We start from the raw sequence: 12,729 nt of genomic DNA on the forward strand, positions 1-12,729 counted from the left end.
CTGGCATCTTCACAGAACACAATCCTTTTCATAAAGTGATTTGCCTAGAGACAAAGAGTATTACCCTATAAATTTTAAATTCACTTGATTTTTAACTTGGCCACTTAAAAAGATTTATTTATTTTCATTGGAAAGAAAAATTTACAGAGAGAAGGAGAGACAGAGACAAAGAGAGATCTTCCATTTGCCGGTTCACTACCTAAATGGCCACAGAGAGCTGGAGCTGAGCCAATATAAAACTAGCAGCCAGAAGCTTCTTCCAAACTCCCAAGGCTTTCAGCCATCCTCCATTTCTTTTCCAGGTCACAAGCAGGGAGCTGAATGGGAAGTGGAGCAGCTGGGACATGAACTGGTGCCCATATAGGATGCCAGCACTTGTAGGTGGAAGATTAGTCAGCTGAGTCAATGTGCTGGCCCTTAACTTGGTCATCGTAACAACTCATTTAAATGAAAACTGTGTAAGACATTGATCCAGGCACTGGAAGACTTAATAATAGACAGACATATTCTGCAAGATCTCAGCCTCAGAAAAAGTCACACCCTATCGCACAGTGTGAAAGGTGATTGGCATGAGCTCAGAAGAAGTACTACGAGAACATCAAGGATGGGGAAATTACTCATGACTGGATGGTCAGAGAGAACTTTTTAGAAGGAGCAACTAAAATGTGTTTTACTTTTTTGTGAAGACAGGGATATGTTACAGTTAAGTAAGAGAGCTCTCGTCCATTGATTCACTCTTCAAATTCTTACAACAAGTAGGACTGGCCAGGCCAAGGCCAAGAGCAAAGGAGGGGGACTCAGTCCAGGTCTCCTACGTGAGTGCCAGAAGCACAACAACTAGAGCCATCCCTGTTGCTTCCCAGGATCTGCAAGGGCAGGAAGCTGGAATCCAGAGGTAGAGGAGGGTATCACTCCATGGTCCTAACAGCCAATTTAACTGCCAGATGCCCTCCCATGGAAGAAAGCAGCTTGATACATAATGAGAAAAATGTGGCAAACTCCATGAACCACGAACAAAGCCTCTGGGGCACAGATGCATGGTGCACTTGGGGGATCCAGATGTCTCTAGTACAGATAAGGTGGGAGAAAGGGCCAGGCTGAGTACACAAATGATCCCAAGCAGTTCCCCCAGAGCTGGTTCCATGGATAACAGATTCAGCTGGTGATGCTCTCACTCACAACCTTTAGAGACTACACATCGGTCATAGCATCATCTTCTGACACCCTGCCCTACCCTGCACTTCCAGTTGATCCATAGATGATGCTCAGTGGAAGAACTAAAATTCACTGAGTGGTCCTGCAAATTCAGGCTCCATTCCATTGCAGGATGGGCCTCCCCTCTAAGCTCCTCTTTGAGCAGCTGCCGCTAGTCTCCTGGAGGTAACGGGGTTCTCCTGCCTACCCAGGTAGAAGGGACCCCTCCCCCACAGCAGAGAAGCCATGGATCTCAGAGCACCCCCCTACACCTGGAAGTTGTCCTCCTTCACAAGTAGTTCTTGACATAGCAGGGTTCAATGGACTTGGCTGAACAGACAAGTGTATGAGTGTCATAGCAGCCACTGTATATACAGGCCTGTCATTAGTGTCATGGAAGCATAGACACCAGCTTGGCCCTGTGCTCAGAGACCTTAGCATCTAGTGGGAGACACAGATAAACAAGTAATGTCAACGCAGTGTAGTATATTGACTTGTTCTATGCTAAACATGCAACAGGCTAGTAGCCTGAGGCTCTCCACGTCCTTTGAGCTCCTATGCATCAAACTGCAATCTACTTTAGCACGTAAACAACCAAGACCCTCTTAGGAGTCCATTTTTTTGCAACATACAGTTGGGTTGCAGCTAATCACTGACAGCCAACTGATCAGACCATGCTGAAATAAGGTGAATGTCTCATTCCTCCAACACACAAAAAAGGCAAATGCTAAGCTGTAGCCAATCAGGTGATCTCTCTACTTAGCTTCCGTGTTTGGTTTTATAAAAGCTCACGGTTCATGATGCCGGGCAGAGCTCTCTGAACTTCTTGTTCTGAGTGCTGTCTGATTCACGGGTTGTTCTTTGTTCAAATAAACTCTGTTAAATTTAGTTTGTTGAAAGCGTTTCCTTTAACAGCTCAAATTGATGTCTGTACAGGAGGCTGTGGGAATCCAGGGAAAGTTATGTGAGGACTGAGTTGAAGTCTGCCAGCAGAGTGTTGGTGCCTGGGAGAAGGAAAGGTATTCCAGACCCAGATACTGCAGTGAACAAGGTCACAGAGCATCAAAGGACACTGGAGATGTCAAGCATGAGGAGGGTTCCACTTCATCCATGGGCTCAGAGTGAGGCTAGAATGGGATGCGGTGAAAAGATAGTGTGATGGGGAAAGACTCATATGGGACAGAATTAAGGAAACCAGGAAGCGACTGCTGGTCGCTATAGGAGTTAGATGAAAGGAGGCACAGTCCTAACTGGGCGTCTGAACTTTATATCTGACTGCATCGCCAAGGGGGATCAAGAACCTTATATGCTGCCAGGAACTCAGTTAACACGCTTTGATACCTCCTGACTGTCAACATCCACAGACCTTTTGGAAACCCGTCAATCCCTCATTCCCAAACAACTTGCACTCCATCTCTAACGCTCCATTGCCCCCACTCCCCTCAGATCCTAGTGCTCTTTCTCTTTTCAGCTACTGCAGAGGGTCACCTTCTCCCCAGGGGTGACATCCTTCCACTGTGTCTGAGTTCCTGGACCTACTTCCGGTCTCTACATGTGGATTTTGTCCCTTCTCTGCCCATGGGATTTGATGAGGTCCTCTAGTTTAACCCCAATGGGGAGTGTAGCCAAGGGGAGGCTCTGACTTCACATGTCCTAGCGCTGTGATTCCAGCCACAACCAGTAAAACAAAATGATTAAAAAGATCTAGGGAAATGGCAATATAACAGGGAACAAAACACAAAGGTGGGTGATTTGTTGTAACATATTGAGGACCTGACAACTAACTAAAAGCAGGATAAAGGCGGAGAGGTAAGATTTTTACACTGCTTTGTAGTCTGAATTTAGAATAAAACTTGGGAATACAAACATTGGGGAATACAAACAAAGGGATTTAGAAGATGGGGACAGAAGATGTTTAACTCCGTTTTGCTTCTGATCTCTCTTTTCCTTCTTTTTCCCCCCAAATACCTTTTAGCATCCTATGGAATGCTTTTTCCAAGAACAATGTTTTAAGAGATGCTCATGAAAACACTGCAGAGCTATAATCAGAGGGTGATTAAGATACAAGGAACCCAGTGGGGGTGGAATCCGTTGTTTATTTGCATGGAAGTGAAAGCTGAAGCCTTAGGAACTGATGAATCACTGGGTGTGAATAAAAAGAGAGAAGGCTGGCTGGAGACAGAGCCTGTACAAACACCATTTGACACTTCAATGGCAGGTGGAGAATATAATTTGGAGAGGCAACAAGTTGTGATAGCAAAAGCGTGGGTTTCAGAGTGTGATGAGTGATCTAACCTTTGTTAAGATGCAGTTTTCTTATCTGAAAAATAATGCCCACATAATTGGCTTGGATTGGACTTTTACATAGATAATATATGAAGCAATTTTCATATAAAAGGCATACAATCCTCTCTCAATAAACAGTGTTGTGAAAATTGTTTTTCATTTAGAGTTTTTCTGATGAGTTAAAGCACAACCTTGATGAACACATTGCTACATTGAAATGTAAACAACAACAACCTGCAAGGGATCTCACTCCAACTTTAACAGGAGGAAGCAATTGCAGTTTACACAAACAGAGGAAAGAAACCACATGTGATGAGATCCGAAAGAAATAAGGCAATAGAAGTGGGACCCAAAGGAATCTCCTTACAATGCTAGCAATGACTTTTCATGATGTAATGCTGGAAGTTAATATCAGAATTTGAGAGACCACAACTGCTCTCCTTAAATATTCCTGGGCCAGGCACCCCCTCCCTGCCTGTGTCTGCAGGTGCCAATCAGTCAGGAGGGAACATTCTATGACAACAGTCACATGCCTGGCGACCTCCGGGTCAATCAAGGTGAGTGGGGAGGCACCAACATCAGATTCCTGGACCCCTGAGGCTTGTTCCTGCCTAGATGTGTCACAGGGCCACAAATCTGGGCCTTGGTCATGTTCAGTTTTGGTCACAGGCCATGTGAAGCCAAAGTAGCTTCTGAATTTTTACTTAAAAACTCCAGGCTAACTGCCATGGCACATCCGATTTTCTTTTCCTACAGCATCAAACAATGGGACAATGACCAAGATTTCCCCTAGAGGAGTTCACTTCAAACCCCAGAACAATCTATTAATTCTTGGTCTTTTTTTGCAGGCCCACTGTACAGCAGCCCCCCAGACCCCTGATTTGTTCAGATAGGCCATGCATCATGCCTGACCAGTTTCCTTGGACAAGCCATCCTGCAGCAGACAGGATGGGGGAGATGACTACCAGAGCACAGCAGAGGTGTGGGGGAAGTACTTCGCAACATTGGGGCTGTTCCGATTCTCTGGATTCTGGAGGTGGAGGGAGGCAGGTGCACAAGGATTAATGTTATTTGCCCTGGGAATCCATGGAGAATACTTGCAGGATGAAGTAGTAAATTATTAATGTTCTGGCTTATATAACTCAGTTTCTAAACATTCCAACAAGGGCATCTTCTCAATCTGGAATCACCTGGATAGACCAAATCTCAGGCCCTACCCTAGATGGACAGGAATCCCTGGCACTTAGCTTTAGGAAGTTTTTCTTATATGCACCAAAGTTTAGGATATACCACTCCTTACCTGTATTCTATGTCTTATCCACCATCACAACTCTCCACCTCCATCTACTGACTAAAGCAGCCAACCCTCTCCTGGTTTCTACCTGTAGCTATCAGTTCCGTTCTTACAACACCACATTTGATCATGTGATAATAAATAGGAACTCCTTTTGTCATTTTTAAAATCACTACCAAAAACCAGAATTGTACTTATAGAAAGTAACTGTGCAGAGGCAGTCAAATCACTGATTTGCAGCCGTGGGATTTGATTTATAGCCAACAACCTATACAGATAATTTATGGCATAATTTCATTATAACAATGCTATAAATTGAGGGACAGAAAAGCAGATCAACACTTACATGGGCTGAAAGAAGCTCCTGGGAAGCTCTGACCTCAGCTTGCAGTTTTTCGATGCACTGTGAAGGAGCAAAGTTTAGTGTACAGCCCTTCTTTTGACAACTTCAAAACACCCCTGATACAAAGGTGGCCCAGTTCTTCAGCCATGTGAATGGCAGCCTCATCCCAGCCGATGGTCTGCGATTCAGTCTCTGAGACACCATCTCTCCCAAAGGAAGAATCACATAAATGTGTTTGGGACAAGGGGACGAAAATACACTAGCTCGGTGGACTTGCTAATGCCAACAGGGTCTAAAACTATGTACTTTCACATACAAACATACCAGTATGCCTCACACTTGATCTCAGCCAAAAGGCTGAGAAGTAGTTACCAATATTTTTCAGAGGCAATTACCATTCTTTTAGTCGGAACAAGAGATAAAGCTATACAAGGCAAAGCCAAATAAACACATCTCTTAATTTTAATACCAATGAACTTCCCTTATATAATGATTCAAATACACATGTTCAGATCCACAGATGATTTCTCTCTTATAAAGCAACCGATGAAAAACATACCACATCTTATGATCTATGTGGTTTACTACAAAGAAAATTATTCCTTGCTGTGACTGAACCTTCACAACTAAGAAACCTTTGCAATCGATGCCATCCACAATATAAATAAATACTCAAAAGGACACATATCAAACTTTAGAACTGCTAAAAATAATTAAACTGTTAATGTATGCCAATACTAGTACACAAATTGTTACTTTCAGAAAAGCTAAGTCTAATTTATCAGTGTGAACTTTCATCCCAGCCAGAAATGGGTTTGGAGAATTGTGACTTCACATAAGATTAAAGTATCATATAGAATAAAGATGATTTCTCTTCTCCAACATACCTGGTCTTTCAATTGAATTGTTTTTTCATATGATTTGCCACTGGTTTCGCTTTGGTCCAGAGTCTTTATTTTTTCCTCCAGCCAGGAAATTTGTTCAAGCAATTTCAATTTTGTTCCTTCCGAAACTGCAAGCTAAAGATATTTTCAGGTAAGAGTAAATACAGATCCCTTAAATAGATCAACTTAGAAAAGACTTGCCTTCCACTGGTGCCTTTTAAATATGAAAGTAATTTCCCAAATATTTCTCTTGGATGACATATATAAAGAAAGAAGCAAATAATCTTGATTTTGCTTATTTTTAATTATTAAGAATTTTCTGGGTAAAAATGAGGCCACAAAGTTATAATGAGCAGAGAAATTTCAGTATAAGTCTAACCACTCACTCTCAGTGTGTTTCAAGATTGGAATTTATACAGGTGGATCTGAAAACCTTGTGTTGTGCTCTATCTGGCTTCTTGAAACTCCACTGTGGGATAGGGGCTACAGTTCTTTTTGAACAAAGGGGAGTCCGCAAGGCCCTTCCTTGAATGTTCATTACAGAAGCAGGAAGTTCAAGTGCGAGGCTGATCAAAAGGCAGCTCCAGGTTACAACACAATCAAGCAATTCCTAGTGGTAGTTTTGTCTTTGTTGTTCTATTTGCATAATTCCTCTGGAGGAGGGTGGCAGCTTAATAGCCCCTCAGCTCATGTTCTCCTAATTCCCCAGATGAAGCCCAGACTTTCTCCTTCATTCAGACAACTCATTCTCCACAGTTCACCAAGAATTCTGAATGTCCAGTCAGGGACACACAATTTTGTATCCACTGCAACTTTCAGGGTATACTCAGAAACACAGGGACCTGTAAGTGGTCCTTTCATACTACTCCACATAATACTGGAAAGCAGGCTGTGTCATCTTGAAGCATGGCAAGTTTTACAGATGATCTTTCAAATGGGGAAGGAAGAAGAGGTGGGTTTGCCATGGCCATCATGTGAGCACCTTACAAATACTGGCATCTGCCTGTCCACCAACCCATCCACACAACGATTTACTCTGCAAATGTCTGTGTAGTTGGCACTCCCCACAGTCATTACATAACGGGGGGGGGGGGGGATTACAAAAGCAAAGACCGGAGGAACACACATGTCGTGAGCTTCAGGCCATGCCTTTTGCATCTCTTTGTGAGACAGAGAAAGGCTGAGACTCATCTGCTGCTTTTCTCAAGTGCCTGTGACAGCCAAGATTGGGCCAGCACAAAGACATGAACTTGGAACTCAATTTGGGTCTCCCATGTGGGTAGCAGGGACCCTGCGCCATCACTCATTGTCTCTCAAGGAGTACACATATTCCTGTTAACTTTGTATGTGGTTTGAGCTGGTTGCTCAGTCTCTCCGGGCTTGTCTTGTCCACAAATGGTGGTGTGGATGAAAGGAGTAGTATCATAGGTTGCTTCTGAGGATCGTATGAGTTGATATGACGGAAACACCTTGAACAATGCCTGGGTCATATATCACACATGTAGTAGCTCTTATTATTATAATTATCCTATCTCCTATAGCTCTCATAAGCCTAGTCCCAGTTTTTCCACACACCCTGTCTGACCTATCATCTCCCCAGACACCAAGCAGATTATCTTTCCTTTAAATCTACCTCCTACTGTCTTGCCCTTTCTTCAATCACTCACCAAGATGGGTAGTGATTATATGCAAAACTCAAAGATAAAAAAAACAATGTTGTTCTTAACCTTTTAAAAAAATGTAGACTTCATTCACAAAGGCAAGTGTGTTAAAAATTATAATATGAAACAAATCTTTTGCATAATAATTAACAGCTCTAGACGCTCACTGCACACCACTCTGCAGAGATTTTTTTTTTAAATTCGTTTCAGCAGTACTTCGATTCATCTCCCCAAAGTACTGAAGAATTTATTCAATTGTGTCCCAAGTTTGGCAGGTAATAAGATGGAGTTTCAGCTGGGAGGTAGAATTTGCTCAAGGACATTAGGAAGCAGGAGGTGAGTTCACTTTTCCGTAGTGGAGATCGGCTTTGCCCCTTTACAGCCAAAGCTGAGCTCAGGCCCAGGAGCAGGCCCTGATAATCATGAAAATCCCAACTTCTTGGCTGCTGACTGGTTCTGGAACCACGGCCTAAGTGAATCAGAGGCTGGCATTCCTCCAGCAATAGGCGCTGTATAAGCAGAGGTCACCTAACCTGGGTCAGCCATGCTGTATGGGAGGGATTTTCATGAGTTAGAGAAGGACTCATGTTTACCTCCCAGATGTGGGTGCTACTGTAGCCATCCAACAGGCACCAGAACAGGAGGCATAAGGGGGTAAGAAGGGAGACTCCCTATGCATAAAGGAACAGTCAACAAGTGGGAAAACTGGGTTTTTAAGAAAGTGTTTTTGAAGATTCATTTATCTGAGAGAGAGAGAGAGAGAGAGAGACAGGCTTCAGCTGAGCCAGGCCAAAGCCGGAAGCCAGGAGTTATTCTGGGTCTTTGATGTAGGTGCAGGGGTTCAAGGACTTGGCCATCCTCTGCTGCTTTCTTAAGCACATTAACTTGGAGCTGGATCAAAAGTGGAACAGCTGGGATCTGAACTGCTATCCATACGGAATGCAGGCAGTGGCTTAGCGTGTTATACCATAACACTGGTCCCCAACTTGGCCTCTGCTGCACAGAATGTTAAGCTGCTGTTCACAAGGCCTGCACTACACACTGGAGCAATGGACTGAGTCCCCACTTCAGTATTTCAATTTGCATCCCTGTTACCATGCTTGGGAAGGCAGCAGGAGAAAGCCCAAGCATTTGGGCCACTGCCACCCACCTGGGAGATCAAGATGAGTGGCTGGGTCCTGACTTGAGCCTGCTCTATTGGGGGAGGACTGAGCAACTGGGTGGAAGACTGACCACCCCTTGCCCCCTCCCTTTGTACCTTTCAGTAACTCTACCTTTCAATGAATAAATGAATCTCAAAAAAAAAAAAAAAAAAAAAATCACCACTATTCTCTTGCTCAAAAGCCCTGAGGTAATTTTGTTGGTATTTTTTATTATCAAAACATTCAGGAACTAGACGTTAACTTCTGTAAGTGCCCACAGCCAAAAGGAGGTTAAATTTGTGTACAGGTTGGTCTGCTTTCAATCTTGGGTTCCTACCTCTGAAGCTGCCTGTTAAAATGACAGCTTGGGACATGGTTCCTTTTCTGCGGGAGCTTCAGTAGTCTTCCTCCACGCATTGACTTATCTGTCTGAAGGAACTTATTCTCTTCTAAGACCTGGGAGCTTTCTATGCCTACCAATTTTGCTTCACGGTTACAGAGACACCAATCTCTTTTCCTCCTATCTTTTAAGAATTTTTGACTAGGGCCCAGTGCAGTGGCCTAGCAGCTAAAGTCCTCACCTTGAAAGTGCCGGGATCCCATATGGGTGCTGGTTCTAATCCTGGCAGCTCCACTTCCCATCCAGCTCCCTGCTTGTGGCCTGGGAAAGCAGTTGAGGATGGCCCGCATGGGAGACCTGGAAGAAGTTCCTGGATCTTGGCTTCGGATCGGCACAGTACCAGCTGTTGTGGTCACTTGGGGAGTGAATCATCGGACAGAAGATGATTTTTTCTGTCTCTCCTCCTCTCTGTGTATCTGCCTTTACGATAGAAATAAATCCTTAAAAAATTTTTTTGACTGAAGATTCCTTTGATTCAGACATTGAGTTCAGGCTCAGCTCAAGTCTAACAAATCTTAGAGTCAGGAGTTCTGGCTTGTAGGATCGCTCTCTTTTTTTATTTTAAAGATTTATTTGCATCTTTTGGAAAGGCATATTTACAGAGAGGAGAGACAGAGAGAAAGATATTCTATCCGCTGGTTTACTCCCCAGATGGCTGCCACAGCCAATGCTGAGCCAATACAAAACTCGGAGCCAGGAGCTTTTCAGGATTTTGCATGTAGGTGCAGGGTCCCAAGTCTTTGGGCCGCCCTCCACTGCTCTCCCAGGCCATAAGCGGGGAGCTGGATGGGAAGTGAAGCAGCCAGGACCTGAGTCAGTGCCCAGATGCGATCCTGGCATTTGGAAGGGGAGGATTAGCCAATTGAGACACTGTGCGGGGCCTTGGATTGTAGTCTTCACCCCTGAATGCACTAACTATAGCTATACTGCCTATAGTGGCCTTTTACTATGCCACCTTGCAATACTCAAGTTTGATCATTAAGTCCCCAGAAGCAGGGACAGAATTCTGTCAAAACTTACAAGACATGAACAAATTGGGCAAGAATCTTTTTTTCCCCATCTGTTAACTTTTTGAACTGTGAGTCTTAATTCTCTTATATGTCATCACCACACAAAAGCAGGATAAAGGGACCTGACTCTTTCTCCTGCAGACATGTGCCAGCAAGCACTGATCTGACACCTGTACACGCATTACACAAAACTGGGACTGTTCATCTCAACGGATGCTGGAATCCCCCAGCTTCTTAAAAAGAGCCCTCCAAACATGCCCAGTAGTCAAATGCAAAGAAGAGAAAGAAATGAGACTAAAAGGAGAACTGAGTGTCTCGGGGAACGTTCATTGAAGCACTGCACTAAGATTTTGCTGGGCTGCTAAGTTATGTCAGCTATGGCCCTAAATTCACTCCAGTGTCATGAGGGAGGATGCTGAGAAACTTCTGAAGTCTCATTATCGGTTCTGCAGCCCTGAGGAATTCTGCCTAAATTGAAATTCAATTTTTATGCCTCTGTTCAAACTCTAACACTGCTAATTCTGCGTTTCCCAGCCATCAGAAATAATAGTCCCAGTCTCCTTTGTCTCTGAGCGGGGGCAGGGGTGTAGCGGGGGGAGACACTTGTTTCTTTGTGGGCAGAGTAGAAATGAGAGGAAGCGATCTCTCTCTTGAACCATCTTTCCTGGGAACTTCACGTGGCTGTGGGTGCTAATCATTTTCCTGAGTGCCCACATCAGACCAAGAATGAAAAGAACATGCTTATTTTTTCCAGAATGTGAGTATAGGTCTTTGTAAAGTACCAACACAGTATACAGATGATAGTACCATGCCCTACAGAAAAGTAAAAAGGTGAGAAGGTTACTCTGTGGCTTCTAGACTTTTGTCCTAAGGGACCGTCTTAACATATTTATGGAGTATGTGTAGCAAGAAGTGAGGGAGTGAGCTGGAAAAGGTAAGGCTCCCCATGACCATGAAAAAATGAGAGCTGAAACAAAGAATTAAAAATGGCCGACCAACCATTAGTAGTGGAGGTATTGACACACATAAATTACCATAATCCAGGTCTGGTCAAGTCAATCTGCTCAGAACCCTTGGATGTACAGACAAACCTGAGCATTCTCCCACAACAATTGAGATTTGGATGATGGTACTGGAGGTAAGACAGTGCAGCAAGAAAGCTCTCCCTGGCCACAGCCAGGGCCTCTATGGCAGCATGGATGCTTCATTTCTAGTCTTTCTGGTGCACTTATTGGGTAACAGGCGATGCAGGGACCCAACGAACATGATCTGAGTCCCGCTTCTGCTTTAGTTAAAATGACAGGGCCCAGCGGGTTGCTTTTATTTTGAAAGACGCAGAACACTGACCACAGCTTTTACATAACACACTTGTTTTTGTTTTCAAGTTTTTGTTGTGTTTGAGAAGGTAGATCAATTTGGTGTGTGTTTCATGGAGCAGTCCCAGGAGAAGGATAAATGGGTGCTAGGGAATACCACAGACACTAGGGAGGTAGCGACCAGCTTATTCACGTACTACTGAGATTGGTTTTAAAGCACTGACTGTAACTGAACTATGGCTAATTCTCTGGCTTCAGGAAAAGCATTTCAATTCTCCAAACACACTGGCCTAAGTGCAGGCCATGGCAGTAAGGCAATGGGGAGTTTCCCTCTGGCAGGCAAGTTCCCGATTCTTGGTCTGGATCCTCTCTGCAATTATTGAACAAATGTTGACAGGACCTCAGCCTTAATCAGACACTTTGACAATGAAAGAAAATGCATGGCTTTTATTTTTTACGTGGCTTTTTGGTTCCAACAGGGAGGAGACCACTTGAAATGGAATGAGATATAGGGGCAGAGCAATGTTAAGTAGGTGGCAAGCAAATTCTATGGATAGCAAGAGGAAAATCACTGAGAATTGGGGCTCTCAAGAAAGTTCCATGAAGGAAGGGAACAAGTTAAGGACCCTTGAGGAGTTCCCAGTTTAGCTGCACAAAGTCCTAGATAAAAATATATCATCAAGTATTTCTACAGGAGGTCTAGCTCTGCCTGCCAGAATGTACTTCAGTATTTGGGCATTAACTTCTGACAGCAGACATACTAAAAAGGAAGGTAAGAAGAAAGGCTGGTTAGGATTTTGTTTGTTGATGCTGATTTACCCAAGTTTTAAAAAAAAAGATATTTATTCTGTCTCATTTAGTAAAAGTTTTTCTTTGGTTAATAACAGATTATGATAGATTTTAATAATTTAGGTGTTAGTCAAAATTTTAGAAACATTTATATACAAACATATTCATATTTAAGCCAAGACTACTATTAAATTATCTTATTACTCCTGATTCTGTGGGTAATTAAAATTATTATCACAGATGAGCTATAAGAATCTACTATGAGTCATACAGTTACCCATGATCAACACAGATTGAATCTAATAGTCTTACTACTTTATTTTTGTAGTGTTTCTACCCCCTACATTACTACGCTTAAACTTTTAAAATTGAGAGAAAAAGTTTTAAGGCCCCATACTTAAAACATTTCT

At 43.3% G+C, this 12,729-nt stretch overlaps 1 protein-coding gene across 4 annotated transcripts in view; it reads right to left on the reverse strand.

Annotated features, from left to right (window-relative positions):
- The window catches only part of CCDC192 (coiled-coil domain containing 192), a 222,031-nt gene that overhangs the window by 167,088 nt on the left and 42,214 nt on the right, over window positions 1-12,729 (reverse strand). For all 4 annotated transcript variants that reach the window (XR_009247217.1, XR_009247216.1, XR_009247215.1 and 1 more), the window contains 2 exons: window positions 6,005-6,136; window positions 5,121-5,177 (listed from right to left, as the gene is read on the reverse strand). Coding sequence is in view for 1 of the 4 variants with exons in the window: in XM_012927417.2 (XP_012782871.2) it covers window positions 5,121-5,177; window positions 6,005-6,136 (189 nt within the window). In the remaining 3 variants the exon portion in view is untranslated. The remainder of the gene's footprint in view (window positions 1-5,120; window positions 5,178-6,004; window positions 6,137-12,729) is intronic.

Source organism: Ochotona princeps, chromosome 19 (assembly GCF_030435755.1).
Source record: "Ochotona princeps isolate mOchPri1 chromosome 19, mOchPri1.hap1, whole genome shotgun sequence".
NCBI lineage: Eukaryota > Metazoa > Chordata > Mammalia > Lagomorpha > Ochotonidae > Ochotona > Ochotona princeps.